This window comes from Pleurodeles waltl, chromosome 3_1 (assembly GCF_031143425.1).
Source record: "Pleurodeles waltl isolate 20211129_DDA chromosome 3_1, aPleWal1.hap1.20221129, whole genome shotgun sequence".
In the NCBI taxonomy this organism is placed as follows: domain Eukaryota; kingdom Metazoa; phylum Chordata; class Amphibia; order Caudata; family Salamandridae; genus Pleurodeles; species Pleurodeles waltl.
The window spans coordinates 35,636,188-35,662,950 of NC_090440.1; the positions used below are offsets into that span (position 1 = coordinate 35,636,188).

General features: G+C 47.8%; 1 protein-coding gene across 3 annotated transcripts in view; it reads right to left on the bottom strand.

The window, feature by feature from the left end:
* Window positions 1-4,101: 4,101 nt before the first annotated feature.
* PRDM11 (PR/SET domain 11) overlaps window positions 4,102-26,763 on the bottom strand; it is a 230,238-nt gene continuing 207,576 nt past the window's right edge. For all 3 annotated transcript variants that reach the window (XM_069221784.1, XM_069221785.1, XM_069221783.1), the window contains one exon: window positions 4,102-14,386. In XM_069221784.1, the coding sequence (XP_069077885.1) occupies window positions 12,222-14,386 (2,165 nt within the window). In that variant the 3' untranslated portion in view covers window positions 4,102-12,221. The remainder of the gene's footprint in view (window positions 14,387-26,763) is intronic.

The following is a 26,763-nucleotide window of genomic DNA, read 5'->3' on the forward strand; positions in this document are numbered from 1 at the left end:
CCAGATGGCTGCTCCAACCCAGGAGTGACATCTGTCACTACTGTCAGATCTGGTTGGGGAAGAGAGAGGGACTGGCCTCTGGCCAAATCACAGTTTGTTAGCCACAATTGCAGATTTTGTGCAGTTCCCTCTGAGATCTGAAACATCTGGCATGTGCCACTAGTAGGATTCAGGAGGCCATGAGGCCCAGTCATTCTCTCCGAAGTCCACGATAGAGGCTGAAACATTGATTTTTATAGCCTGAATATCCTGAGTAGTCGCTCGGAAGGATAAGCCCAAAACAGCAGTGTCTAGAACAGCTCCGATGAAAAGGAGCATCTGAGAGGGAGTCAGATTAAACTTCAGCACGTTTATATTGAACCCAAGCGATTACAGGAGGTCCACCATTGTGTGGAGGTGGCAGATGATAGTGTGGGTCGGTAAGGCCAAAGAGAAGCACAGTGAAGACCACGGTGAACTGAAATTGCTTGTGTCCTACTGTGAACTGCAAGTAACTTCTGTGGGCAGGCAGGATGGGGAAGTAACGTCCTGCAAGTTCAACGCTACCTTCCAGGCTCCAGGGGAGACAAGACCTGAGCCAACGTAAGCATCCTTAATTTCTCCACCTTGAGGAATAGATTAAGGGATCGAAGGTGTAGAATAGGGCTTTTTGGGGACCAGAAATTTAGCAGGAATAGCAACCACAGCCTACTTCTGGCCCTGGAACCCTCTCTATGGCTCCCTTGGCCAAGAGAGCCACAACTTCCTCGCGGAGAAAGGACAAAAGATCCTCAGTCATCTGAGCATAAGATGGTGGCATGGATGGAGCGGTAGTCTCGAAGGGGAGGAAGTAGTCCCTTCAAACTATCATCGAAACCCACCTCTCTGAAGTGATGGATTTCCAGTGGGGCAGGTGATGGCAAATCCTGCTGTCAACTGGTCCTTGGTGGGGGAGGCAGACCAGGAGGGTATAGAGGCTGATGCAGAGAGGGGGAGGACTGACCAGACTGCTGGCCCCCTGACCCACGAGGTCAGTGGGTCCTCTGCCCTCGGCCACGCAGAGGATAGGTAGCATGCGCGGCACACTGCCTGGATGGGAATTGGTGCGGTTGGAGACCTCTACCGTAGCCACGAAATAGACTAAAGTCAGACAGGGGATGAGGAGCCACTACAAGGCTCAAGGACCTGGCGGTAGCACGAGAATCCTTGAAGTGCTTGAGCGCAGAGTCTGCCTTTTCTCCGAAGAGTCAGGTGCCATCGAAGGGCATGTCCATCAAAGAAGCCTGGACATCCCCCAAAAAGCCATAAGTCCTCAGCCAGACGAGGTACCTCAGGGCACCCGCCGTGAAAACCATTATGCCTGGTGAGCTCGCTGTGCCAACTCCACAATAATAATTAACTTTGCTGCGTCTCTACCATTGGCAACAGCCTGAGAGTGTAACAATCCGGGCCTCCTCCAGGACCTGTGGCAGCACTTGCGCAACCGTTTTCCACAGCGTGTGAGAATACCAGCCCAGAAAGCATGCACTGTTCATTGACCACAATGCAAGACTGGCGGAAGAAAACATCTTCTTCTCAAAATGAATTAAACATTTTGGATTTCCTATCCAGAGGAGCAGTAGGGAATGCGCTTTGGGAGCTGTCAAGGGTGGGGTATTTCACCAGGAAACTTAGGTCCCCGGGTCCGGGGTGTTGGCAGCAGGCCATCGTCCTTTTCACAGGAGCCCTTATACTGGGTTTGGACCAGGTACTCAGTAGGACGTCAGTGAGGGCATCTGAGGTGGAAGCTCCTGGCTGCAGCGTCTCTGTCAAGAGGATAGTCTTCAGGGCCACTGAGGGCAGCTGAAGGTCCGGGACCTCAGACGCCCTCCTCACCACCATGGCATAAGAACTCCCTCCTCCATAGCCACAGTAGGGGGAGAAAGCATGGCAGCATCTGAAGAAGTGTTGAGTCTGCTGGTTTCACCCAAGTCCTCAGCAACAGTCTCGATGGCACCATCTCAAATTCACCAGGCTCATATTCTAAAAGTCCAGCGACCCGTCCCATTCATCCCCAAGACCTAGCCCAGAGAAATAGGGCTCACGATCCAATTGAGGAGGCAAAGCTCCTGCCGGCACTGGAGTCAACGTCGTGTAATACCCATCGGGCTCCGTGTCGAAGTCGGGGATTGCAATGGGGATGGTGCTGCTGGTGGGCACGGGTTCCGCCGGGAGGGTCAGGGTTGAGGTAGTACGACTAGAGTCAGTCTGGGTCAGGACTGGATCCCTGTGAGCCCCTCCGTGCTGGAGCCGCCGGCACGGAACCCGAAGGGGCCCCCTCTGACCCCATGGGGCCCAAAGGCGCTCCAGCAGGGTCAGACTTACCAAAAATGTGACACATGTCCTCATAAAACTCTTTGAGTTGGGCAGGGGTCTCTCTGCTTCCAGAAATTCAGGGATGCAAGAAGTCAACCCAGGCACAGGGTTAACAGAACAAGGACTAGAGTGCTGACGCTCCCTCGTCTTGTTGTCCGACGGACGAGAAGTCGAAGAGTGCTTCGACTTCTTGGATTTTTTCTTGTGCCTCTACTTACTCGATCACTTGAGGACTTCAAATGGAACCCGGGATCTTTTTTTCGACCGAGACCTTGCCTTGCACAGAGTCCGGTGCCAGGCCACCATCAGCATTAGGGACCGCTACCTTAAAGCCTTCGTATGCATGGCCCAACAATCAGAGCAAGACTCTGGATCGTGGTTGAGCTCCAGACACCACACACACACAAAGTGTGGATCCGTCACAGGATCTGCAGGGCTTGAAACCTATCTTCCTATAAGTACATCCCTCGACACACCAGGAGAAAATTCTCGAAAAAACCTTGGCAAAAAGTAGAAAAAGATCAGTCCAAAAATTACTGAGCGGTAACTCTCTTCGGATCAGCACTGGCTGGCGTGGAAAGAAAAGAACTGGCATCGGCGTGTCTGGGTTATGCCTATATAGGACCTGTGACATCATATCCAGCGCGGATGGTGGCGATGACGGATGCCGAGCCAATTGCTGTCACCTACCAGCGGCGTAGGGTAACTGCTCAGGAAAATCTTCTGGATCCAGTCCGACGCCTGATGCGAATTCAAAGGTAAGGAATCTGCAGCTAGAAGTCTCTTTCAGATACATATTTATCCAGTGTATCCATTAAGCGCCAATAGGAAGGAGCAATGTCTCGACTGAAGGGGTATCTACAGTTTTTAGCGATGGAGATGGGAGGTGAAAGCACTGGGATAATGTGTTTATATTATTAAAAGCTGCTGTCACCTCAGAGCTTGTTCATAAGACCCTGTCCACTGATGGAGGGGAGGATCACCATTATCCAGGTAAGTCAGGGCAAACAAGCACAACTTTCCTTTGACATAAGCCAAAAACACGCCGCCTCCCCAATCACAACAGAAGTCTTCAAATGAAAGAATAATTATTGCAGTAACTTGAAAGCACGCAGGCGATTATATACTTGTATTCAGTTACTCCTGAATACAATGTACATGTTTGAGAAAGAAATGAGTATGTGATAAGCAAATGGACTAGAGGCTGACTCATACTCTCTTCCTATATGTAGAGGGAATGTATTTAATACAGTATGTCCGCCATGAATGTCAGAAGCGACACTGCATGTCAACCTAAATAAGGGGAACAATATGCCAGACATGTGTGTTTTAAAACAGATCCCTGTTGGAAAATGGTTGTGAACATGAGAGAGGGAATAGGATACCTCTCCCCATTCTTCACAGATTTAATCAAACCACCTCATCCAAGTTATTCAAAGGCACCAAAACACTTGGCATAATAGAAGTGTTATCAGTTGTGACTCTATGGTGGTGAAGGACCACCAATTAGACTCCCACCTGTAAAAGAGAAAAGTCAATTTCCAAACATTGGCAGTGTCGAGCCACTGACAACTGGGCGCTTCTTGGAAGAAATAAAGACAGAACCACATGTTAGCTTCCCTGCATTTCGGATGCTCCAGGCCAACACTGCGTGTAGAGAGTAATTCACGAGTCTGTTTGCTATGACTCAGAGCACCTCGATAGCTGGCTGGGGTTTATGGTTCATCACACACCGCTTCAGGCCAGAGAAGCCTCCATACTGTTTTAACTGAAATGTTTTTTATTAACAATCATCCAATACAGGGAATAAAAGAACATACTTTTTGTTTTGCCATGTACATACTAACGTATAGCAAAATAGCTTTATTTGCATCCAGTGTAATATGCCTTTTTCACACAGGAACTTTAAAGCAGAGTCTGCAAAGGAAGAATACAAAACATGAATTAAAAGTGTGGTATAAACAGTGACTACACGTCGGAGAGGGGGTTGTGCAATCTATGCCAAGCACAGTTGCCCCACATTCACCAAACAAGGAGGGACACATGATTGGTTCCCCCACCCCCACTGCCCACCATGCTCAGACCGGCCACAAGCCCTTAGTGCTGGTGCAGCAACCCTCATGTGAAACTGCTGTCTCCCAGAAAAGTGACAGAGGTCCTTTTGAACCAAGTTTGCAAATGAGGGACGATACAGCAGCTCACCTCCAGGCTCTGGCACCAAACGCCTATAGTTATGTTTGTGACACTGGTAAGAAATCACAAAATACTAACTTCTATGTGGCCAACAGTCTGGAGGCAGAAAGTGAACATGCCTTCATTTCTGACGAGGGGGTAAACCTCGAGACTGAGAAGTAGAGATGGCTCCTGGTTTAAGTATATTCGGCCTGTGCCCGTAGTCATGACATTAAAGGGTGCTGCCGTTTGCAAATGATAACACTCGATGGAGCCACTGGATACACTAATGCGCAGATACCAGCATGGAAGGATGAAGGACTAAGCTGGGCCCACCCGCCTGCAGGGGCAAAGTCGCCGGTCTCCTGGGTGCCAAGCTAAGTGGAACACCAGATTCAAGAAAAAAAAAAAAGAGAATATTACAATTGAAAAAAGAAACGGTGCCTCTGATTCCTTGCTGTATTCGGTCCCAGCTGCTGACAGCTTGCCAAGGGGCGCCACTGGGACTGAGGTGCACTGGGAGCCTAGAACGCTCCCAGCTACAAGTGAATGGAGTGCGGCCCTCCAGGACTGAGGGAACCTCGGCAATCAGTAGCAGGAGTACTGTGAGGAAATACATCAACAGAGCAATTTGGGGTGCATGTGGTGGAAGGGCTGGGGAGGAGGGGGTAGCAGCACAATAGGTAGTCTGAGAAGTGTGATTTATAGCACTGGTTTTTAAAAGGGGGGACAGGTGGGGTATGATGCGCAGCACGTGCTTTAGGAAAAGGGAAGTTTAACGCAGAGGCAGAGGAGATCTATGTGACAATAGTGGGGTGCACTAACTGACCAAGAACAAGACATGAAAACACGATGGAATTCAAACTTCAGCTGATGAAGAGTGTTGGGTGTATGGACGAGAGGCAGTTGATGTGTATGAGCTCAGTGATGAAGGAATACGTGTCAGCTTATTTATGTGCACGAGGAAAGTGACGCAGGAACTAGAGAGATCTCACTAAAGTACACGAGATCAGTAATTTGGAAATGGCAGTCTCTCCAATGAACTACATGAAAACACTGAAAAGAGTGAGAGCCTATTAATGCATGAATGATGTGACGCAGGCATGAGCGACAGCCAACTGATGTGTATGAAAACAGAGATGGCTATATCACTGGGGACTCACAGATGTGCATGACAACAGTGAATGGGACAACGAGTAAGATGGGGGTAGTCCCTCTGTATTATATTTTTCACTGCTTGACAAAAGTAATCTAGCTGCTCTGATTTCTTTTGTGAAATCAGGTTCCTTTCTGTATCCAAGTTCCATATGGGTGTTAAAGCAGGCCAGCTCGGTGATGTTTCTTTGCTTGAATTATTTAAACTATCCATCACTACGGCAACAGCCCTGCAGGCCTGGAAGCATACGATGGTTCTTCCTTTATTGAAGAAACCAAACTCGAGTATTCTCTCTCTACTTCCTTTTACAGCGAAAGGTCTGGAAAAATATATTAATTTCCAACTTTCAAATTACTTCGAGCAACACCATCTTTTTCAGTCCTATCAATCAGGTTTTTGCCTGGTCTACAGTATGGAGTCTGGTCTCCTGATAGGAGAACTTAAAGTCATCCTTGATGCAGCAGGGATGGCGGACATTATTCTACGGGATATTAGTGTGGCATTTGCTAAGGTACCCCATCAAGTACTACTTGGGAGACTGTAAGAGTGTGGTGTCTCAGTCATAGCTTTGAACTGGTTTGGCGCGTTTCTGAGCAATCGCTCTTTTCAGGTACTATTTAAAGCTTCTACATCATCAGTGAGTGAATTCGGTATGGGGGACCACAAGGAACTTCTCTGAGCCCCACGCTTATCAATGTCTATATGCGGCCTATAGCAGATATAGCAGATATAGTGGAAGCTGTTGGCCTCTCTACAAACGCCTATGCGGAACGTAAAGAGATTATCATCAGGTTGACATCTGATGAGAAGAAGGGCTCTTACAAATTTAAATACTATCTTCTACCACTGTCAATTGATGGGCTTTGTTGCTTAAAAACGAATGGTAATAAAAAAGAAATTACGGTGGTAGGTAATCAGCCCGCTTTATGGAGGCCACAATGGTGACCGACAAAATGAGGTCCGGTACCGGTTGCTACATCGATATTGGAAAACCTGAGCATTTGGCTGGATGCCCACCTTAAGTTTGACCAGATGGTTAATAAGGTGACCGCCTCTTGGTCTGGTTTTCTCAGATGCCTGAGGAAATCTATTTGGTCTCTGCTGCACAAGAACCAGAAAACAGTTATTCAGGCTGGTATTATCTCTCGTCTGGGCAATGGACATATATTATACTTCAGAGTAAATTAAGCCCTTGTTCAACGTCTTTAGATCATCCAGAATGGAGTAGCCTCACTTCTGGGGCATTTGCCTAAATATGCTCATATTGCTACTCTACTTAGGGACCTTCACTGGCACACCCTGAACAATCGTATTCAGTTCAAAGCCCTCTGTGTTGTCTATGGGCATCTTTGGCGCTTGACCTGCCGATATTCTCCTGTGAGATGCCTGTGGTCGTAGAATCGGTGCTTGGCCCAGGTTCTGAGAGTTAAACGAGCCAAGGTTTGTAGGCGAGAACCCGGATATATTTAGCTACAGAATTATTTTTCCCCCAAGCTGCAGGCCTCCACGGAGAGCAGCTTCCGCAAAGTGCTCAAAACTTGGCATTTTCAGAAATAGTGTATTAATGTAGTTTATAGAGAGCTGAGAGATAAGGCACCACTTGTCGACAGCTCTGTAGCGCTGGGAAACTCTGGTAGACCAGCCGTACACTTTAAATATTTCCAATTCAATTCAATGAGTATACAAAACAGTGATGGGAGTTAATAGAACCCCGCTAAAGTGCATAGCAGTCATGGGGATATAGTTAGAGATTTTTGAAATGGACAAGGACAGTGATGGTAGAATGACTGAAATCCCATGAAAGTGCCTAGAACAGCTATGTAGGGATGAGTGAAATCTGACAGGGTGTGATGGTGAATGAGTGAGGTTCATTTAAAGTGGACATGTGAAAAACAAAAATGATGGGAGGAATACCTGATTTGTTCTTACCCACTGGTAATTACTCAGGACTGCATTCCCATCTATCCCTTTTTATCCACCCTGCAGCCTCAGACAGGAAACAGCCTTGGTGACCTCCACCAGGAACAATCCAGCCAGAACTGCCAGGCAAGGATGAGCTGGAATTCTGCTCAAGCGATCACTAGTGGCTGAGATTAATCCAAGAATTCCTGTCATGAAGTTATTTGTTGCTGAGGTCATGGGTAAGACTCAAAGTGGGCTTTACTTGACTGAAGGCAGTAGGTGCGACTCCTATGAGGTGTATGATGACGTATACCTAAAACAGGGCAGCCAATGGGTGGACACCGCTGAACCAAAACGTCAAGCGAGACACTGCTGAAGTGTACATGATCTAACGGAGAAGACTGCTGATGTATATGCTGAAGTACATCTAACTGAGGGCAGTCAACTAGTGGACTCGGCTGAAAAGTATGTCACAGAAGGTAGAATCTTTGCAGAAGTGTAGGGACCCAGGGCAGCACGTGGGACTCTGCTGAAGTGTAAGTGATGCAAGGCAGTAAGACTTTGCTGAGGTATATCCTGAAGTACGCATGAGGGCAGTCAGTGAGGGGACTCCACAAGTGTGTGTGACTCAAGGCAGGATCTCTGCAGAAGTGCATGCAGCAGCAAGTGTGATACTGCTGAATTGTACATGACCTAAGGCAGAAGGACTTTGCTGAGGTATATGATGAAGTAAATATTACACAATAGAGGGGTGAGGGGTCAATTGCCAGGACCTTCCTCCTTCAAACATAATCAACCACACATCGAAAAGATCAGGCAGTTTATAGTGATGCTGTCTTTCCCTTGTAGAGAGTTATCTCTCGGAAATGCAGAGCCCTCACCCACATCGAAATGTGGCATGCTTCATCATCGGGCTTCCCACTCCCTGGACCCAAACGAGTCCAAGGTGGCCTCTACCACAGAAAGCAGGAGCAAGGGTTTTTTATATTGTATTTGTAGAGTTCTCACTCCATATTAACCAGAAATACAAAATGAGAATAGCTAAAACTAACTACAACTATCCTAATCTCTCCTAATCTCTTATAATAAATAATTCATGATGCCTGGGGACATTACTCTACCATCCTGTGTAAATAGACCATTAAAATCGGATGGTAGCATAATTAATGTCCTCTGGTATCATCTTTTTTGTTTTTAATCCTATCAGGACATCCATTAATAAAGTAGGGGTTAGGACAGTTCCCTGCTGGATCTTTTCAATTATTGAACATGCTGAAGTACACCTAACTGAGGGCAGTCAATGAGTGGATTCCACTGAAGTGTATGTGACCAAAGGCAGAATCTCTGCAGACGCATATGTCACCCAGGGCAGCAAGTGATACACTGCTGCAGTGTATGTGACTCAAGGCAGGGAGAGTAAGATTTAGATGAAGTGAACATCACCCAAGGCAGTGAGTGAGGCTTAGTTCAGTGTGCATAAACCATGGACGTTAGCGAAACTCTGCTGAGCCATAAATGCAGTCAGAAAGTGGGACTCTGCTAAACTACAATGAGTGAAACTCGGTTGAAGTGTATGTGACCTAAGATAGGAAGTGAGACAGTGCTGAAGTGTACATGACCCAGAGAAGCGAGACAGTGCTGAAGTGTACATGACCCAGAGAAGCGAGACAGTGCTGAAGTGTACATGACCCAAAGAAGTGAGACAGTGCTGAAGTGTACATGACCCAGAGAAGCGAGACAGTGCTGAAGTGTACATGACTCAAAGAAGTGAGACTCCGCTGAAGTGTACATGACCCAAAGAAGCGAGACGGTGCTGAAGTGTACATGACCCAGAGAAGCGAGACAGTGCTGAAGTGTACATGACTCAAAGAAGTGAGACTCCGCTGAAGTCTACATGACCCAGAGAAGCGAGACGGTGCTGAAGTGTACATGACCCAGAGAAGCGAGACAGTGCTGAAGTGTACATGACCCAAATAAGCGAGACGGTGCTGAAGTGTACATGACCCAAAGAAGCGAGACGGTGCTGAAGTGTACATGACCCAGAGAAGCGAGACAGTGCTGAAGTGTACATGACCCAGAGAAGCGAGACAGTGCTGAAGTGTACATGACCCAAAGAAGCGGGACACTGCTGAAGTGTACATGACCCAGAGAAGTGAGACACTGCTGAAGTGTACATGACCCAAAGAAGTGAGACAGTGCTGAAGTGTACATGACCCAAAGAAGTGAGACAATGCTGAAGTGTAGATGACCCAAACAAGCGGGACACTGCTGAAGTGTACATGACCCAGAGAAGCTGAAGTGTATATGACCCAAAGAAGCAAAACACTGCTGAAGTGCACATGACCCAGAGAAGCGAGACAATGCTGATGTGTTTGTGACCCAAGAATGTAAGTGAGACTCCTCTAAAGTGTCCAATACCTTGATCAGTGAGAGAGACTCAAACGTGTAGCTGATTCTAGGTGGTGGTAAGTGAGACTTAGCTGGGTTGTAAGTGAGGTAACACAGTAAGTTAAGACTCTAATGAAGTGCATGGCTGTGCAGGATCAAAATTCGAACATGTATTGCCACCCTGTACCCATACAGAACTATTACATTTACCAGACCTGATACTGCATTTTGACTACAATGCAGACAATACTTATCTAACACTCATTCCAAGCAGGATTTGTTTTACAACAACCAGTCCCACTTCAGTCTGTCACCGGAGTATACCTCAGAAGGTCTCAGCCTTATGAGATACAACTCCAAACCCATGAATGGTTGGTGAGGCTTCTCAGCTATGTGCTTCATGGGGGTCTCTGCTCGGATCTGGGGACCACTCTGGTGAGGATCGCACTGGAACAGATTCAGCATGGGATCAGTTCCCCTGGCAAGCACGCCACATGACTGAGAGACAGGAAATGGGCAGGATTCATAATTAAAACCCCCACTTCCTCACGCTGCTGAATTTTACACCAAATGGTAGAGTTGGGAACTCATGAGAGCTAGAACCAGGTCAGACTCACAGGATAAATGACTAGTTGAATAATTACCATTTAGACTCAGTATAACAAATGTATCTCATGTAGATATCCATAACGCTGGTCAACTGCGTGGACAAATTTTGAACAAACCTGAGATGGGAGGCAGTGTTGACATAATTCAGAAGGTTTAAAAGGTGTCTTCGCTGTAAAAAGTATGAATGTTACATAAACTTTGTCTAGCACCCGCAGCATCGGGTTGATATGGTAAATGATTAAGGTTCTGGTACTCAGGCAAAAATAAATACAAATTTCTGGCTCATTGGAAGAGAAGTACAGCACCCAGTCTTTGGACTAGTGAGTCAAACAGCTAGTGCTCACATGGCACTTGTCCCGGAAGATAGTCTTAAAAAGCCTGAACGAACTCCAAGCAGCCCAAACCGTGTCAGAGGTGCAAAAGCAGATGTTTTGTTCTAGAAATCCTGTATAAATACAGGACAGCAAGGGTGACAAAGAGTTACCACACAGCTTATGTAACTTACAATATCACCTGCAAGTGCCAGAAGATGCACGCAGCCCCCCCCGTGCCCATTCCGAAATTGGAGCACTATCAAGTTTTTTTTCTACGACACATGGAGTTAGGTAGACCTAGAAGTTCAAAACCAAAGCAAAACATGCTCTAGTCTTTAACCCTGGGAAGCCATATCTGGAGACCACCGCTTCGTGCAGCCAGCAGGGCACCTTGTAACACAATCATCGATTACTATAGAACAAGAGAATAATTAAACCATTTAAACACTTAACAGCAACAGACTCCAATAATATTTAGGAATCAAAATATTAGCTATCGAACAACTCCTGCTTATTGGGCCTTCGAATAGGCAACATGTACCTTCAAGTCATACTCCCTTCCCCCATCAACCTCTGTCAGTAAAAAATAAAACAACAGAAATACTTCTGCCAGATCTAGCTTATTCTGCCCAAGTCTTGCCACCTGCAGTGACAGTAACACAAGTAGGAAGACGATTTCAGTCGCTGACCTGTCCTCCTTGAGGTGGGGTCCAGGGGAAATCACAGTTTAGCAGTGAACGTTTGACAACTACTATAAAAACCTAGAGGGGATATTTAAACACTGGTTACGCAGAAAACAAAATAAAAATGTGTGCACCTGGCTTTCGTTCCTTTCAACAAGTCAAAACACTTTCCTGGCAATCGACTGGTAACAAGGCGAGTGCAGCAGGGGGATCCACAGGATGATCTTAAAAGAAAACCCCCACAAGGTGGGACATGAAGCCCTGGGGAGGAAGGATAAAACTGGACCAGACTCAGGCCCGGGTGAGGTATGTGCTACTACGGCTCTGCCATTAGGAGGGAAGCACTGCAGGTTTGTTCCAGCTCACCTGAAAATGGCCACTCCCCCGCTTATGAGGAAGAGGAAGAAAGCTAGTGGTGAGGTTTAAGGGTAGGGTCCATTTTCAAATTAAGTAAAACTGTTTTTATTCCCCCAAAAAGGCATCCTAAGTCCCACAGAGCTTCCACTGAACCCAACATCAAAATTATTTTCAACTTTCAGAGGCAATTTTCATAATATATATGTATATATATATAATATATATATTTATATGATTTATATCAAAGCTTAATAGTATAGAAAAAATGTTCTACAGCTTTTGGAAGTGCCGACGTTCTTCCACCGCCTACATATCTGGGTAGAATTCTGAGCTGAGGTCCAGGCTGTGAAGGATTGGCTTGTGGTCCATGGACGATATGCGTGTCAGCATCTCTGCCGACAGTGAATAACTGTTACCCGATTTCTCCTCAAACCAACTATCAAGTGCTCTCTTGGCATCAAAACTGGCAATGGGTGGTCCATTGACAGCAATCGTCAAAAGGTCGCTGAGCTGCTCCAACGTCAGCCGTGACCGGTTGTTTTTGCGTACCCTCTGCAGGGCATTACGCCCCTTTTCACAGCAAGCTGTTGATGTGGGGAGGACTTTGAGGAGCTGCACAATCTTATTTAAGAGTGTAAATCTTTGTCGGTATTTACAGATGTGACTAACCAAGTCTTTAAAGCCGTTCTTGGTGTAATAATCCCCCTTAAGTTCTCGCCACTCCATCAACAAACATCCCCTGGAGTCAGACCCGTCTCTGCAGGTTTCTCTTAAGAATGTTGGAATGGTCTCCAGGTGCTCAAAGATCTGAATCATGTCCTCTTCACCGTAGTTCATTAGCTCATCTGTGTTTCTGGGCCAAGCCGACAAATCGAACACCTGGCAGGCTTTGACAAATGTCCGACTATGGGAATCAAAACGTTGGGCCAAGGTCACCTGAGTCTTCTGGCAGATCTTCTCACGGATGGACTGGAACTTGGCTTCAGCCACCCGTAAGTTTTTCAAGGCAATGCCATTAAAGCTTTCTCTGAAGTTCTCTTCGAATTCTTGAAGGTACTCCCCAGGGAAGTCAGCCAATCTGCTGATTTCCTGGATTGCCTCCTCGACCTTTTCATCCACCTGGGACACAAGAAGATATTCACCTTGGAAGACGTAGGCCAGACGTGACAGCACAGCAATCACATCCAGTAGAAAGTAAATGAGCTTAATTGACTGATAATCCATGAGAAACTGTAGAAGAGCTAGAGCAATGGCGGATGCGTCAGCCCTGTGAGTTTGCACACTGACGTCTTTGAGGTGAGCCACTACTTCAAGGTAGTCCTTGATCAAAGCATTGAGGACGTTCTGCTCACCAATGATCCACTTGACAGCTCGAATGTCCCCCAGAAACTCAGTCTCCTCACAAAGGGTGGCAGCAGTGAGTTTTAGCTCACACATGAGCCTTGGTGAGTAACGGTAAAAGCTTAGTAACTGTTTTAAGTTGTTCTCAAGTTCCTCCAGACATGGCAGTTCTTTACCACTGATTGCATCCAAAATTTCCAGATGAGGCCGGTGTACCATGAAGGGCAAGCAGAGCAACCAAGGCAGAGTTTTGCGGATGGCCATGTACATGTTTGCTCTCAGTCCGGCAGTAATGTTCGCACCATCAACTCCCAGGCCAACAGTAGGCTTCTCATCCTGAAGTCTTATTCCCAGGGCTGAAAATGCTCTGTCGATTCCTTGGAGGTAACTATCTGTTGTAGGCAATCCAAGCTCCTGAAGTGACAGGAACTCAGTGGCTGGCGGTCCATCAATGCTTGTGTACTGCACGTACACTGCCACAGTGTCTGCAAGCAAGTCTTCGTTTTGTCCATCCAGTATGATGCTAAGGAAAGGGGACTGCCGGATGCGTTCCACCAAATCTTCACGCAGAGCTCTGGCGATATGATGAATCAGAATCTGGCAGTCCCCTTCATTCATATACTGGTCTACCACCCGGAGTTCACACTTCCTCAGAAGTTCTGCCAGGGGTCTGAAATCATAATACGGCCGGCCTTCCAGAGCCAGGTGATAGGCTGTGTTAAATAAAAGGGTCATATTCCGACACATCTCCTCTGTCTTTTCTGGATGCATTCGAAGCTTGTACAATTGCAGGCACTTCTTGTGCAAGTTGCTCTGGCTGTGCAGCTTGATAGTGTGTATCTTGAACTGTTTGGAGCCAATGATAAATGCAGAGGTCCGAGAGGACTGGACGGTGTATTGCCGGCAGACGTGGCACCACATTTCATTTAATGTCGAGGAGTATCGCAGGAACCAAAACTTCTTCAACCACTCCTGCTTGAAACGCCGAATCCTTCTGCCCGATGCAGCAGACATTTTAGAAGGCTCGTCTGAAGCAGCCAGCATCTCATTAGAGACAGATTCATCTGCAGAGTCCACTTCCAGGTCATCATCATCCATCATGGTGGGAATGTGGGTCATGCCCTCTGATGCTGCAAAAAAAGGAAAAGAAGATGAGATGCAGAACAGTGTCAAACAATATCCCTTAACCGCAACAAGAGGCAATCAAGAAATATTCAAATTTTGAACTACAATATGCAATAGTAAGGCATGCTATTTCTCGCCAGTAAAAACTCTTTGTGAGACAGCTGTGTTGTCGCAATGCTTGAGCCACCTGAGTGACCAATTTTCAAATGGGACGAAAGCTTTCCAGATCCCTTTTTTGAACTTTCATTTCTGAAAATTCACCTTCAAGTTCAGAAGATATTTATGATGGACTGTTTACTGCACTGCTTGAGTTCAGTACTGCAAAGCAGAAATCTATGGGCGTTTTACCTTTAAATCACAAAGCTGACTTCAGTTCGAATGAATTACTTAAATTCTGTGTGCATTAAATTATGAGCTGCACTTGGGACATTACCTCACAAAGAAAAACTTATATTTTTTGTACATATTAGCAACCGGAAGATCTGTTGGCAAATTAGTTTAAAAAATGAAGACAATGGTTTACAATGTACTTCAAGGTTTGAATCAAGGGCTTACCACTTAAAAAAATATATTGTATTGAAAGAACATAATCAGAAATAGAAAAAACTGCAAGAAAGTAGCTCATTAGTCAAAACGTCCACCGGGGCAATGGTACATTGATAGTGTTTACGGAAAGGAAAGCAGGTAGCCACAGGAATGCCTAAAAGAGGCCAGACGGTTTCGGGCACAATTCCTTTAAAATGATGCCCACTGCTCCTTCAAGAAAAACACTGTATAAAAGGTTCAAAGAGTTTTTCAAAGTTGTAACAACCTTCCAGCAGGTCATAGTGCACTTCACAACACTCCGCGCTCTTGGTTGTAAGGCGCACCACACCAACGGAGGTATGCTCTTTGCTTCTCAACACATCACAGGTGGGGCCCCTAGCTTCAGAGGACACTTCAGATTTAACCTCACAACTCTTCAGTGCTGGGTTTTCAGCAGGAAGCCCACTTCCTTCAAGGCTCTAACTTTTTTCTAGGTCCAAAGCATTTGTAGCTTCTAGGCTTCTGAGTTCACCGCTCCACAATGCTGGTTTCCTCAAACAAAAATCCTTCTTATCAAAGACAGATCGCCTGAAGAACCAGGTTGGGAATGTGGTTTACTCAGTTCTGAAACACAGTCCTTCACACAGAGATTGATGTCAAAGGAGAACAGCTCAATTCCATTTACTGGGCAGAAAGCATTCTCCTTGCAGTGTCCCACAGACCTTCTTTTCCAGTGCCTTTGGGCAGCACGGGTTCGGAGAAGAAAGGTTTGAGTACTTTGGGTGGACTGCCCCAAAATATGCGCAGAAAGTTCAAAGAGCAAGCTCCCTCCCCCCAACCCCGCTCCTACTGTCAGTTCAAAGTGGTGGAGCTCCAGTGCCAAAAGGCGCTATTCCAGTCAACAATGGGTCATGACAAATCCCTGAAGCTTGGAGATTCTCTGGTTGCGCCCAGTTTTATTATTTGCCAACCGGTCCAGCCCATCGCGCTTCAAAGGGATTCAGGTTCCTCCAGCCAGTATGGTCAGAGAAACCCATAATGGCGACTGGGGGCACTCAGTCTCACATTACAGGCATAGTAGAGTGTTATCCTGGGGGGGTAGTGTCTCACCCACTGTTAGCATGGTGAGACACTATCCCCCCAGGATAACACTCTACTATGCCTGTGTTACTGGATCTGAAAACAACCCGCAGGGTAAATTAGCAGCTACTAAAGAGAAGCGAAGGGCACAGCCCAGGCCCGACACACTTCCCCCAACTAGGCCCAGGCCACAGCCCTGGATCTCTCCCCCCCCCCGTTTCCTAGCACCTGACCTGCAGCATCCCCCAGCTAACATTCCCCACTTGTTTTGACTTTTGAGAGATGCAGCTGTGTCTAATCTAGTAACAGTGGCCTCATGAGATGCATGCTTAAAATGGAGCCTTTTTGACTCCTAGTTTACTGTTCTGTCACACACTTACTTCACACATTTCAACTGTCTTGCTGAATTCTGCTTCAAATGTCACACTGGGAGTGCTGACACTTGCTTCAAGAATGGGCCCAGGGCAGGGTCAGAGTTAGAGAATTATGATAACCAGGACTGACCAGCAGCGCCGCCACGTGCAACCAAGAGTTGGGCTAGAAGACCTGCTATTCAGTACAACTTATAAGCGCTTCGAGAGAGCACAATACACTATATACGTATTCAGTGTGCCTCGAAGCTCCTGTGAGACTGACACTTTAGGCCCCTGCATCCCATGGGCTACCAGCTGTGCGGAAAGCATACGCAGAGACCGGCAAGTACATGGTAATAACAAGGAGGCCAGGGCTTGAGCAGGAGCCACGATCAGACGGGGCTGCCATTTTCGGTGTCAGGCCTCCCACTTTGCAAAGATGGAAAAGTAATTCGTCCATTTTAAGGTCAGGCTGGCAATTGATTTCTGACCAAAACAATAAAAAAGACTACTAAAGTACAAGAAAAAAACGAAAAAAGGATTGTTCTCTGAGATAAAAATATTAACGTGTGATGACTGAGTGTAGTTTTCAGATATAAAACAGTCCCTCATGTACTGCAATGCAAAGCAGAACTAACCATCAAACAACTAAAAACACGAAGTGAAAAAATAGCACTTCTTTTGCTGGAGCCAAAGCCCACGCTGTATATTTCAAATAATCGGGGACAATACGTATTGGCGTCAATTCACCAAAATGCCAGGAGTAGTGGAAGTGACATCACCCGCCCTTTGACCTCCACGTTTACTCACAGGCACATACTTACACATACACACAAATTCACACTTACAAGCACACACTCTCACATAAACACACTCTCACCCGCAATCACGCACAAAACATACATGTAAAAGCATTTTTACTTGCCCCAGCTGCCATGGAAGGGCATATTCACATTGTTATTACATTAATAGTGAATAATATTTTATTTTTCACTATTAGTGTAATAAAAAAATTTGAGAGAAAACAAAGAGAGTGAAGCCTTACTGACGTCCATGATTGGATGTGCACCCACTGTTTTCTTGGCATTGAACTTGCCACCTCTGAGGCCAGGGCTCGCAAAGGCAGTGTAGTGGTTGCAAAGGACAATCCTAAATGGTACGCCCATGACAATACGTCTTGCAGACAACTGTGTTGTCAAGTCGAACTCAAAGAGGAAATTGCAAAACACATTTGAGTTTGTGACCACATAAGCAATTGATGAATTTGTTTCTTCCACTATTTGGGCAGTGTACTCTTTGGTGGCATTAACTATATAGTATGCGGCAGTCCTGCGTGCCTGTGAAACTATAGATCATTTCCTTCACCTTCAACTTAGCTACTCACTTATGAGAAAAAAATGACATCACAATACTATGATATTAATTAACTATAATATTTTCATTCCAAAGGCCCTTTGGTAAGAGCCTGCCTAATGTTAAAAGCAGGTCTATGAGAAAACACATAAATTGAGGACGAATCCTTGGAGAATCTTTGAATATAAAAACTCCCCTTTCTGACAGGTTGCAGCACTAAATATTTATGGACCTCCAGTTACTCAATACGGTGCTGGATTCTAAGCAGGCGAGCAGGAATCTCTTTCCATGTTGCAATATATTTTAAAATATATTTTTAAGTGAGTTCAATTAAAACAGCTTAATTGCTTATCAAAGCTCTTGCAATTCTGTTCCAGTTCTACAATATTGACTGATGAATTATGTGTAAAAGAAACATCTCAGCACTGGAGGGGAAGGCGAAGTCGCCCCCAGGTAGTATGCCAGCCAGACTGCTCGAGGAGGAAGCGCTCGCTGATGACTTATGCAACAAACTACAGGTTACAAATTCTAATTCCACCAAGGCCGTGGCATCCTTCAGTGGTGAGTGAACTGAATACATTAACTTCATTTAACACTAATCCCTATTACTTGTATCATCTTAGAAACATAAGAATATTGAAGCAGGGGAAATGAGCCTATCATCATGTTGGAGACATAAGACATCCGGGGCCTTATTATGGGTTTCACCTTATGCATTTACTGTTGTGAAACTCAATGGTGACTAAAGAGCTATAAGGGTAATTCATTATACACGCAGTTTACAGGGAGGCGTGTTTTCAAACATACTTATGCTTCTTGGTTTCTCTCAGTGTTTTTAAATGTTTTTGCGCATGGTGACCATGATGAGTAATGCGATCTATTAATGATAGGCTTCTGCACAATTCTCAGGAAAGCCCTTCTTCTAGAGCTAAGTTCTCAGTCATTTACAGACTCCCACTGGCGATGCTCCTCTGCAGCGAGGTCCATGAGATGGTAGTGAAGTGCACAGTAGGTGTCCAGATGCATCTACCCGCGTCGATGTTCTCAGTCACCATATTGGAGAGGGGCCAATACATACTGAATAAGGAGTGGATTATGAAATGAATCGTCCATTTTGTCAGAAGCCAATGAAATTGGTGAGCAATCGGCAGCATGTGATCGCTCACATGAAAAGTGAGACTGCTTCACTTTAAATTGCCTGCCCTTTGATAATGCTTGTAGAGCATTCAGAAAATTACAGTGATAAGGCTGGGTAGCGTAATGGTTCTGAACGGGCTATGAGCGAGACAAACAAGTTACTTACCTTCGGTAACGCTTTTTCTGGTGGATACAATAGCTACCTGTGGATTCATCACCTTATGAATTCACCCATGCACCATCATCCGACGGAAAATCTTCTTCCCATTGCTCCACATCGACGAGGACCTCACAATTGCACAGCTCCACGCGACTCCGTCTGATATCATCGTGCCAATAAGAGGTCCTCGCCGGTGTGCTGACGTCAGTTTCACCCATTTTTTACGTGCCTTTGAGGCGAACTGGTGAGAACCGACCTCACAATAACTCCAATAAATACATATATACATAAAAATACCATGATGCAATATAATCAAAACCAGCATTGATATATACAGGAAAAGACAAATATATACGTACACCTATACAACCACATATCTTAGTGCAACCAGACAGGCAACGGGGAGGCAGGTGGGACTGTGAGGAATCCACAGGTAGCTATTGTATCCACCAGAAAAAGTGTTACCGAAGGTAAGTAATTTGTTCTTCTGATGGATACAACTATCTGTGGATTCCTCACCTCATGAATAGAGTCTCAAAGCAGTACCGCACTCGGAGGTGGGAGCCTGCCTGGTTACACCAAGAAGTTCTGCAATACAGATCGCGCAAAATGGCAGCCCCTCCTAACCTCTGAGTCCAAGCAGTAATGCTTTGCGAAGGTGTGGAGGGACGCCCAAGTTGCTGCCTTGCAAATGTCCACCACTGGAACCCCTCTTGCCAGGGCTGAAGTAGCGGACTTAGCCCTGGTAGAATGGGCTCTGATACCCTCAGGGGGAACTTTCTTTGCCAACGAGTAGCAAATCTTGATACAAAGAATGACCCACCTGGAGAATGTTCTTTTATGGACTGCTCTGCCCTTCCTCTGTCCAATATACCCCATGGACGGCTGGTCCTCCAGGCGAAAGTCTTTCATCCTTTCAATATAAAGATTAAGCACCCTTTTAAGGCTAAAACGGTGGATCCTCACTTCCTCCTTCGAGGGGTGAGGAGGAGGGTTGAAAGATGGAAGGGTAATGGTCTGCCCTATACAAAAAGGAGTGACAACTTTTGGCAGGAAAGCCGCCCTGGTTATCAACACCACTTTATCCGGGAAAAACAAGGTAAAGGGGGGTTTAACAGAAAGAGCTTGAAGCTCACTAACCCACCTAGCCGAGGTTATAGCAACAAGAAAAACTGTTTTAAGCACCAGAAACCTTCCCGGGCAAGAGTGCTGGTGCTCGAAAGGTGACCCCATTAAAAAGGTTAAAACAAGATTTAGGTCCCACTGAGGTACATGAAAAGGAGGAGGAGGAACCCTATTAACTAAACCCTTCAAAAACCTAATCACAATAGGCGATTTAAACAATGAGGGCTGATCCGGGAAGCAAAGAAAGGCTGATAGAGCAGCCAAATAACCCTTAACTGTAGCCACTGCACAACCCTTCTTTTCTAAATCTAAAGCAAATAATAAAATATCGGAAAGGTGGGCTTTCAAATGATCAATTTGCTTTCCTCCACACCAAGCCACGAATTTTGCCCACCTGCTGGCATAAACGGTCTTAGTGGAGTGTCACCTGGCAGTTAAAATAACATCCACTACACCTGGTGGGAGTGAAAAGGAACTCAGGTTGCCCCGTTCAATCTCCAGACATGAAGGTGCAGGCTCCCCCACCCTAGAGTGGAAGCATCCGTCATGACCATGGCCACCGAAGGCGGCAGTGAAAATGGCCTTCCTTGAGAAAGGTTGCCATCCACAGCCCACCATCGTAACTACGCTGCAATCAATCAATCAATCAATCCATTTATAAAGCGCACTACATACCTGTGAGGGTCTCAAGGCGCTGGGGAAAGAAAAAAGGCGGGGGTGCTGCTACTGCTCGAAGAGCCAGGTATTGAGGTGTCATCTGAAGGTGAGCAGGTCCTGGATCTGTCTTAGGTCGGACGGGAGGGTATTGCAGGTCTTGGCGGCGAGGTAGGAAAAAGATCTGCCGCCTGAGGATTTGCGTCAGATGCGGGGGATGGAGACGAGGGCAAGGTTGGAAAAGCGGAGTTGTCGGGTGGGGGTGTAGAAGCTGAGTCTGTTGTTAAGGTAGGCTGGTCCGGTGTTGTGGAGTGCTTTGTGTGCGTGGGTGAGGAGTTTAAAGGTGATCCTCTTGTCGACGGGGAGCCACTGCAGGTCTCTCAAGTGGGGGGTGATGTGGCTGCGGCAGGGAATGTTGAGGATGAGTCGGGCGGAGGCGTTTTGGATGCGTTGGAGGCGTAGCAGGTGTTTGGACGGGATGCCTACGTAGAGTATGTTGCCGTAGTCGTGTCTGCTGCTGACGAGGGCCTGGGTTACTGTTTTTCTTGTTTCGGTTGGGATCCATTTGTAGATCCTACGAAGCATGCGGAGGGTGTTGTAGCAGGAGGAGGAGATGGCGTTGACCTGCTTTGACATGGAGAGGGATGAGTCGAGGATGAAGCCAAGGTGGCGTGCATGGTCAGTTGGTGTTGGTGGGGGTCCCAGAGAGGCTGGCCACCACGAGTCGTCCCAGGTGGAGGGGGAGGGCCCAAGGATGAGGACCTCCGTTTTGTCCAAATTCAGTTTCAGCCGGCTGCCGCTCATCCAGTTGGCGACGGGCTTCATGCCCTTGTGGAGACTAGTTTTGGCGGTGTGTGGGTCCTTGGTGAGGGAGAGGATGAGTTGCGTGTCGTCGGCGTAGGAGATGATGTTGAGGTTGTGTTGGCAGGCCACTTGTACGAGGGGGGGCATGTAGATGTTGAACAGCGTCAGGCTGAGGGATGAGCCCTGGGGTATGCCACAGATGATGTTGGTGGCTTCGGATTGGAAAGGGGGGAGGCGGACTCTCTGGGTTCTGCCGGAGAGGAAGGATGTGGTCCAGTCGAGGGCTTTCTCCTGGATCCCTGCTTCGTGGAGGCGGGTTTTCAGAGTGTGGTGGCGGCAGACTGTGTCGAAGGCGGCTGACAGGTCTAGGAGGATGAGGGCTGATGTTTCTCCATTGTTGAGTTGGCTTCTGATGTCGTCTGTGGCAGCGAAGAGAGCGGTCTCGGTGCTGTTGTTCCGTCTGAATCCGGACTGGGAGCGTTCGAGGATGTTGTTGTCTTCGAGGTAATGGGTAAGTTGTGTGTTGACGATTTTCTCAATGACCTTCGCCAGGAATGGGAGCAGGGAGATGGGCTGGAAGTTCTTAAGGTCTTTGGGGTCCCCCTTTGGTTTTTTGAGTAGAGCGTTGATTTCGGCGTGTTTCCAGCTCTCCGGGAACCTTGCTGTTTCTAAGGAGATGTTGATGATCTTCCGTAGGTGTGGTGCGATGGCTGTGTCTGCTTTGTTGTATATGTGGTGTGGGCGTGGGTCTGACGGTGATCCAGAGTGGATGGAATTCATGGTCTTGCGAGTCTCGTCGTCGTTGATGCTGGTCCAGGAGGTCAGGCGGTTGGTGCGGGTGGGGTTCGTGGAGGGGGAGACTGGCGTGTTTGAGGTAGTAGGGGTGTTGAAGCTGTCGTGGATGTCAGCGATCTTTCGGTGGAAGGCGGTGGCTAGGGCGTCGCACAGTTCTTGGGAGAGAGGGATGTCCTTGACGGTGGCGCTGGGGTTAGAGAGCTCCTTCACGATGTTGAAGAGTTCTTTGCAGTCGTGGGCGTTGTTTTCTAGGTGGGTTTTGAAGGAGGATCTCTTTGCTAGCCTGAGGAGTTGGTGATGACTGCGTGTGGTGTTCTTGAGTGCTGTGTGGTTGTCGGGTGTGTGTTCGGGGAGCCATTTATTCTTGAGTTTACAGCAGTTGCGTTTGGAGGCTTGGAGGTCGTTGGTGAACCAGGTGGCTTTCTTGTTGGTTTGGTTGTTGGAGGGTTTTTTGAGTGGTGCGAGGCGGTTGGCGCAGTCGTCGATCCACAGCCTGAGGTTGTGGGCGGCGATGTCAGGGTCGGTGGGTGGTTTCTGGGCTAGGGCGATGGTCAACTGGTCTTTGGTGACTTTGCTCCAGCATCGGCGGGGTGGTCGCTTGGTGTGGTGGTGTTTGGTTTGTTTCTTAAAGGTGAAGTGGAAGCAGTGGTGGTCAGTCCGGTAGAGTTCGGTGGTGCGGTTGAAGGTGATGTGGTTGCTTGTGGAGAAGATGGGGTCTAGAGTGTGACCGGCGGCGTGGGTGGGTGCGTTGACAATTTGTCTGAGGCCGAGGTTATTGTTTTCGAGGTGGAAGTTCAGGTCCCCGAGAAGGATGTAGTCCGTGGAGGCGAGTGCGTGGGTGCTGGCAAGGTCGGCGATGGCGTTGCTGAACAGTGCCCTGGGTCCAGGAAGTCTGTAGACGAGCATTCCTCTGAGGATGGTGTTGGGGTGGGTGTGGATTTGAAAGTGTAGGAGTTCGGCGGAGATAAGGGAGTCGTCCAGGTGGGTGTGGACATCGAGGGTGGCCTTGTGGACGATGGCTATGCCTCCTCCGGTTCTGTTGATGCGGTCTCTGCAGGAGATCTTGTACCTGTGCGGCTTGGCTATGGCGATGTCAGGCGCTGAGGAGTCGTTCCACCAGGTTTCGGTCGGGAAGGCTACGTCGGGTGCGGTGGTGTCGAACAGCTCCCAGAGCTCGATAGCGTGCTTACGTGCGGAGCGAGTGTTGAGGAGTATGCAGTGGAGGTGGTTGGTCTTGTCCTGGGAGGTTTATAGGCTCTGACGCAGGTGAAGCTGCAGTTGCGGCAGGAGAATGGTCCGTGTGTGCTTTTCGGAGTGGCCTGGAAGCAAGTGGTGTCTCGACCGGTGATGAGTGCGAGGAGGGTGCCGGCGTAGTAGCGGAGGCTGGCGGTGTGGCTGTTGCTGGGTCCAGGGATTCTGGCGCTGGGCGCGGTCCAGGCGCGGAGAGGCGCAAACGGGCTTGCCTCTGGCGGCGAGCCCGCTGTGCGCGACCACCATTAAGAAAGGAGGGGGATGGAGGAGCAGCTGGGAGGCGCGGGCAATGGGGGCGGGGGAGCACAGAGAGAGCGGGAAAAGGAGCAAAACGGGGGGCAGAAAAAGAGAGAAAGTAGAAAAAAAGGGAAAAAGCTAAAAAAGGGAAAAAAGTTTTAAAAAAGAGCAAAAGCAGAAAAAGTGAAAAATCAGAAAAGTGACAAAGCAGAAGCAACCAGAACAAGAAATACAAAAGAGATGGACAGAGAGACAAAGAAGCTGAAAAGCGCTCTAGCGCTTACCAGGCACCAGGGCGGATCGGGTCCAGGAGGGCCTCGATCCCTTGGAGCAGCGAGGGCGGGGAGGGGGAGACACGGTTTGGCTCGGTGGTGCTGTGCGCGCGGGGAGTGCTTCACCTGGCCAAAACAGGTCAGGAGACACTCACCTTAGCGCGCAGCGACCGCAATTAAGAAGGGAGGGGGAGGGAGGAGCAGCTGGGAGGCGGGAGGCGCGGGCGAATGGGGGTGCGGGGGGAGTGGAGAGAGTGCGGGAAAAGGAGCAAAACGGGGGGGGGGGGGGGCAGAAAAAGAGAGAAAGTAGAAAAAAAGGGAAAAAGCTGAAATAGTGAAAAAAGTAGAAAAAAGAGCAAAAGCAGAAAAAGTGAAAAAGCAGAAAAGTGACAAAGCAGAAGCAACCAGACAAAGAAATGCAAAAGAGATGGACAGAGAGACAAAGAGGCTGAAAAGCGCTCTAGCGCTTACCAGGCACCAGAGCGGATCGGGTCCAGGAGTGCCTCGATCCCTTGGAGCAGTGAGGGCGGGGAGGGTGAGACACGGGCACAGCTCGGTGGTGCTGTGCGCGTGGGGAGTGTTTCACCTGGCTAAAACAGGTCAGGAGACGCTGCAGCGTCTCTGGAAATCATTATCGACTCCTCAAGATCTCCTTTGTGTTGAAACCACTGCCTGCGGAGGCACCATTGGAGAGCCCTCATGTGCCAACGTGCATGAGTGACCAACAGAATGCAAGAAGCGAACAAACAGAGCAGGCGTAAGACCTTGAGGACTGGAACAACTGCTCCATTTTGAAACATTGGAATCAACGCCTGAATGTCCTGAATCCGCTGAGGCGGAGGATAGGCATGGTTCAATGTTGTATCCAGTACTGCCCCTATGAACAGGAGGCGTTGAGAGGGCTCCAGGTGAGACTTGGGTACATTTATCGTAAAACCCAGACTGAACCACAACTGAGTTGTCATCCGTAAGTGATGCAACACAAGCTCTGAAGACTTGGCTTTGATTAACCAATCATCCAGGTAAGGGAGTACCGATCCCCCCTTCCTTCTGAGACTTACTGCTACCACTGCCATCACCTTCTTGAAGACTCAAGGTGCTGAAGTAAGACCAAACGGAAGGACCGCAAACTGGTAGTGTTGCGACCCCACCACAAACTGGAGATACTTCCTGTGCGACTTGAGTATAGGAATATGAAAGTAAGCATCCTGCAAGTTGACAGACACCATCCAATCCTCTCTGTTCAATGCCAGAAGTACCTGTGCCAGAGTCAGCATTTTGAATTTTTCCTGTTTGAGGAACAAATTCAGAATCCTCAGGTCTAGAATTGGTCTAAAACGACCGTCCTGCTTGGGGATCAGGAAGTATCTTGAATAACAACCCTGACCCCTTTCCTGCTCTGGAACCAACTCCACCGATCCTTTTGACCATAGGATCTGAACCTCCTGCTGCAATAACAGGAGATGGTCTTCTGAGCAAAACGTGGGACGGGGAGGGATGGGAGGAGGAAACTCCTGAAAAGGGAGAGCATATCCTTTTCTCACAATGTTTAGAACCCATGAGTCTGATGTAATTAACTCCCACTCATGGAGAAAAAGACATAATCTTCCCTCTACAGGAGAGGTGTGGTCGAAAAAGGGGGGAAACTAGGGCTGCTTCCCTTGCTGTTGTCCTCCAGAGGAAGAGGATGATGCAGGGTGCTGCTGGGTAGCCCCTCTTGTCCGAACCCTCCCCCGCCCTCTAAAGAATCGATATGGGAGGCTGGTAGGCTGCTGGACCGTGGACTGGGGTCTCCCACGGTAAACGGTTCCACACCCAAACCCCCTGAACCTCCGAAAGGACCTGAAAGGGGTAGAAGAAGAGGCTTGCAGACCCAAAGACCTTGTCGTATCCCGACTATCTTTAAAGCGCTCTAGGGCAGAGTCCCCTTTATCACCAAACAGTTTCTCTCCATCAAAGGGCAAATCCAATAAAGTAGTCTGTACATCAGAAGAAAACCCAGAGGACCTCAACCAAGCGTGCCTCCTGGTAGCAATAGATGTACCGATTGCTCTGGCCACCGTGGAATCCAGACAAGACTGGATTATTTGTTTTGCCGCAGCCTGAGCATCAGATAGAAGTTCACCAAATGGTCTCTGTACATCCTGCGGCAGGTCAGGAACCACAGCCCTAGCGGAGTTCATCAGAGCATGGACGTATCTACCGAGAACACAGGTACCATTTGCAGACTTGAGAGCCATGCTGGAAGAAGACAACGGTTTCTTTGCAGATTGCTCCATCCTTTTGGATTCCCTGTCCAATGGAATTTCTACGTGACCTCAGTGTAAGGAAATGCCTCCTTGGCATGGTTACTCCCTGACATTTTGCCTTTGCTGATGCCAAGTTATGATTTGAAAGTGTGCTGAGGCCTGCTAACCAGGCCCCAGCACCAGTGCTCTTTCACTAAATTGTACTTTTGTCTCCACAATTGACACACTCTGGCATCCAGGTAAGACCCTTGTAACTGGTACCCCTGGTACCAAGGGCCCTGATGCCAGGGAAGGTCTCTAAGGACTGCAGCATGTCTTATGCCACCCTGGGGACCCCTCACTCAGCACATGCACACTGCTAGCCAGCTTGTGTGTGCTGGTGGGGAG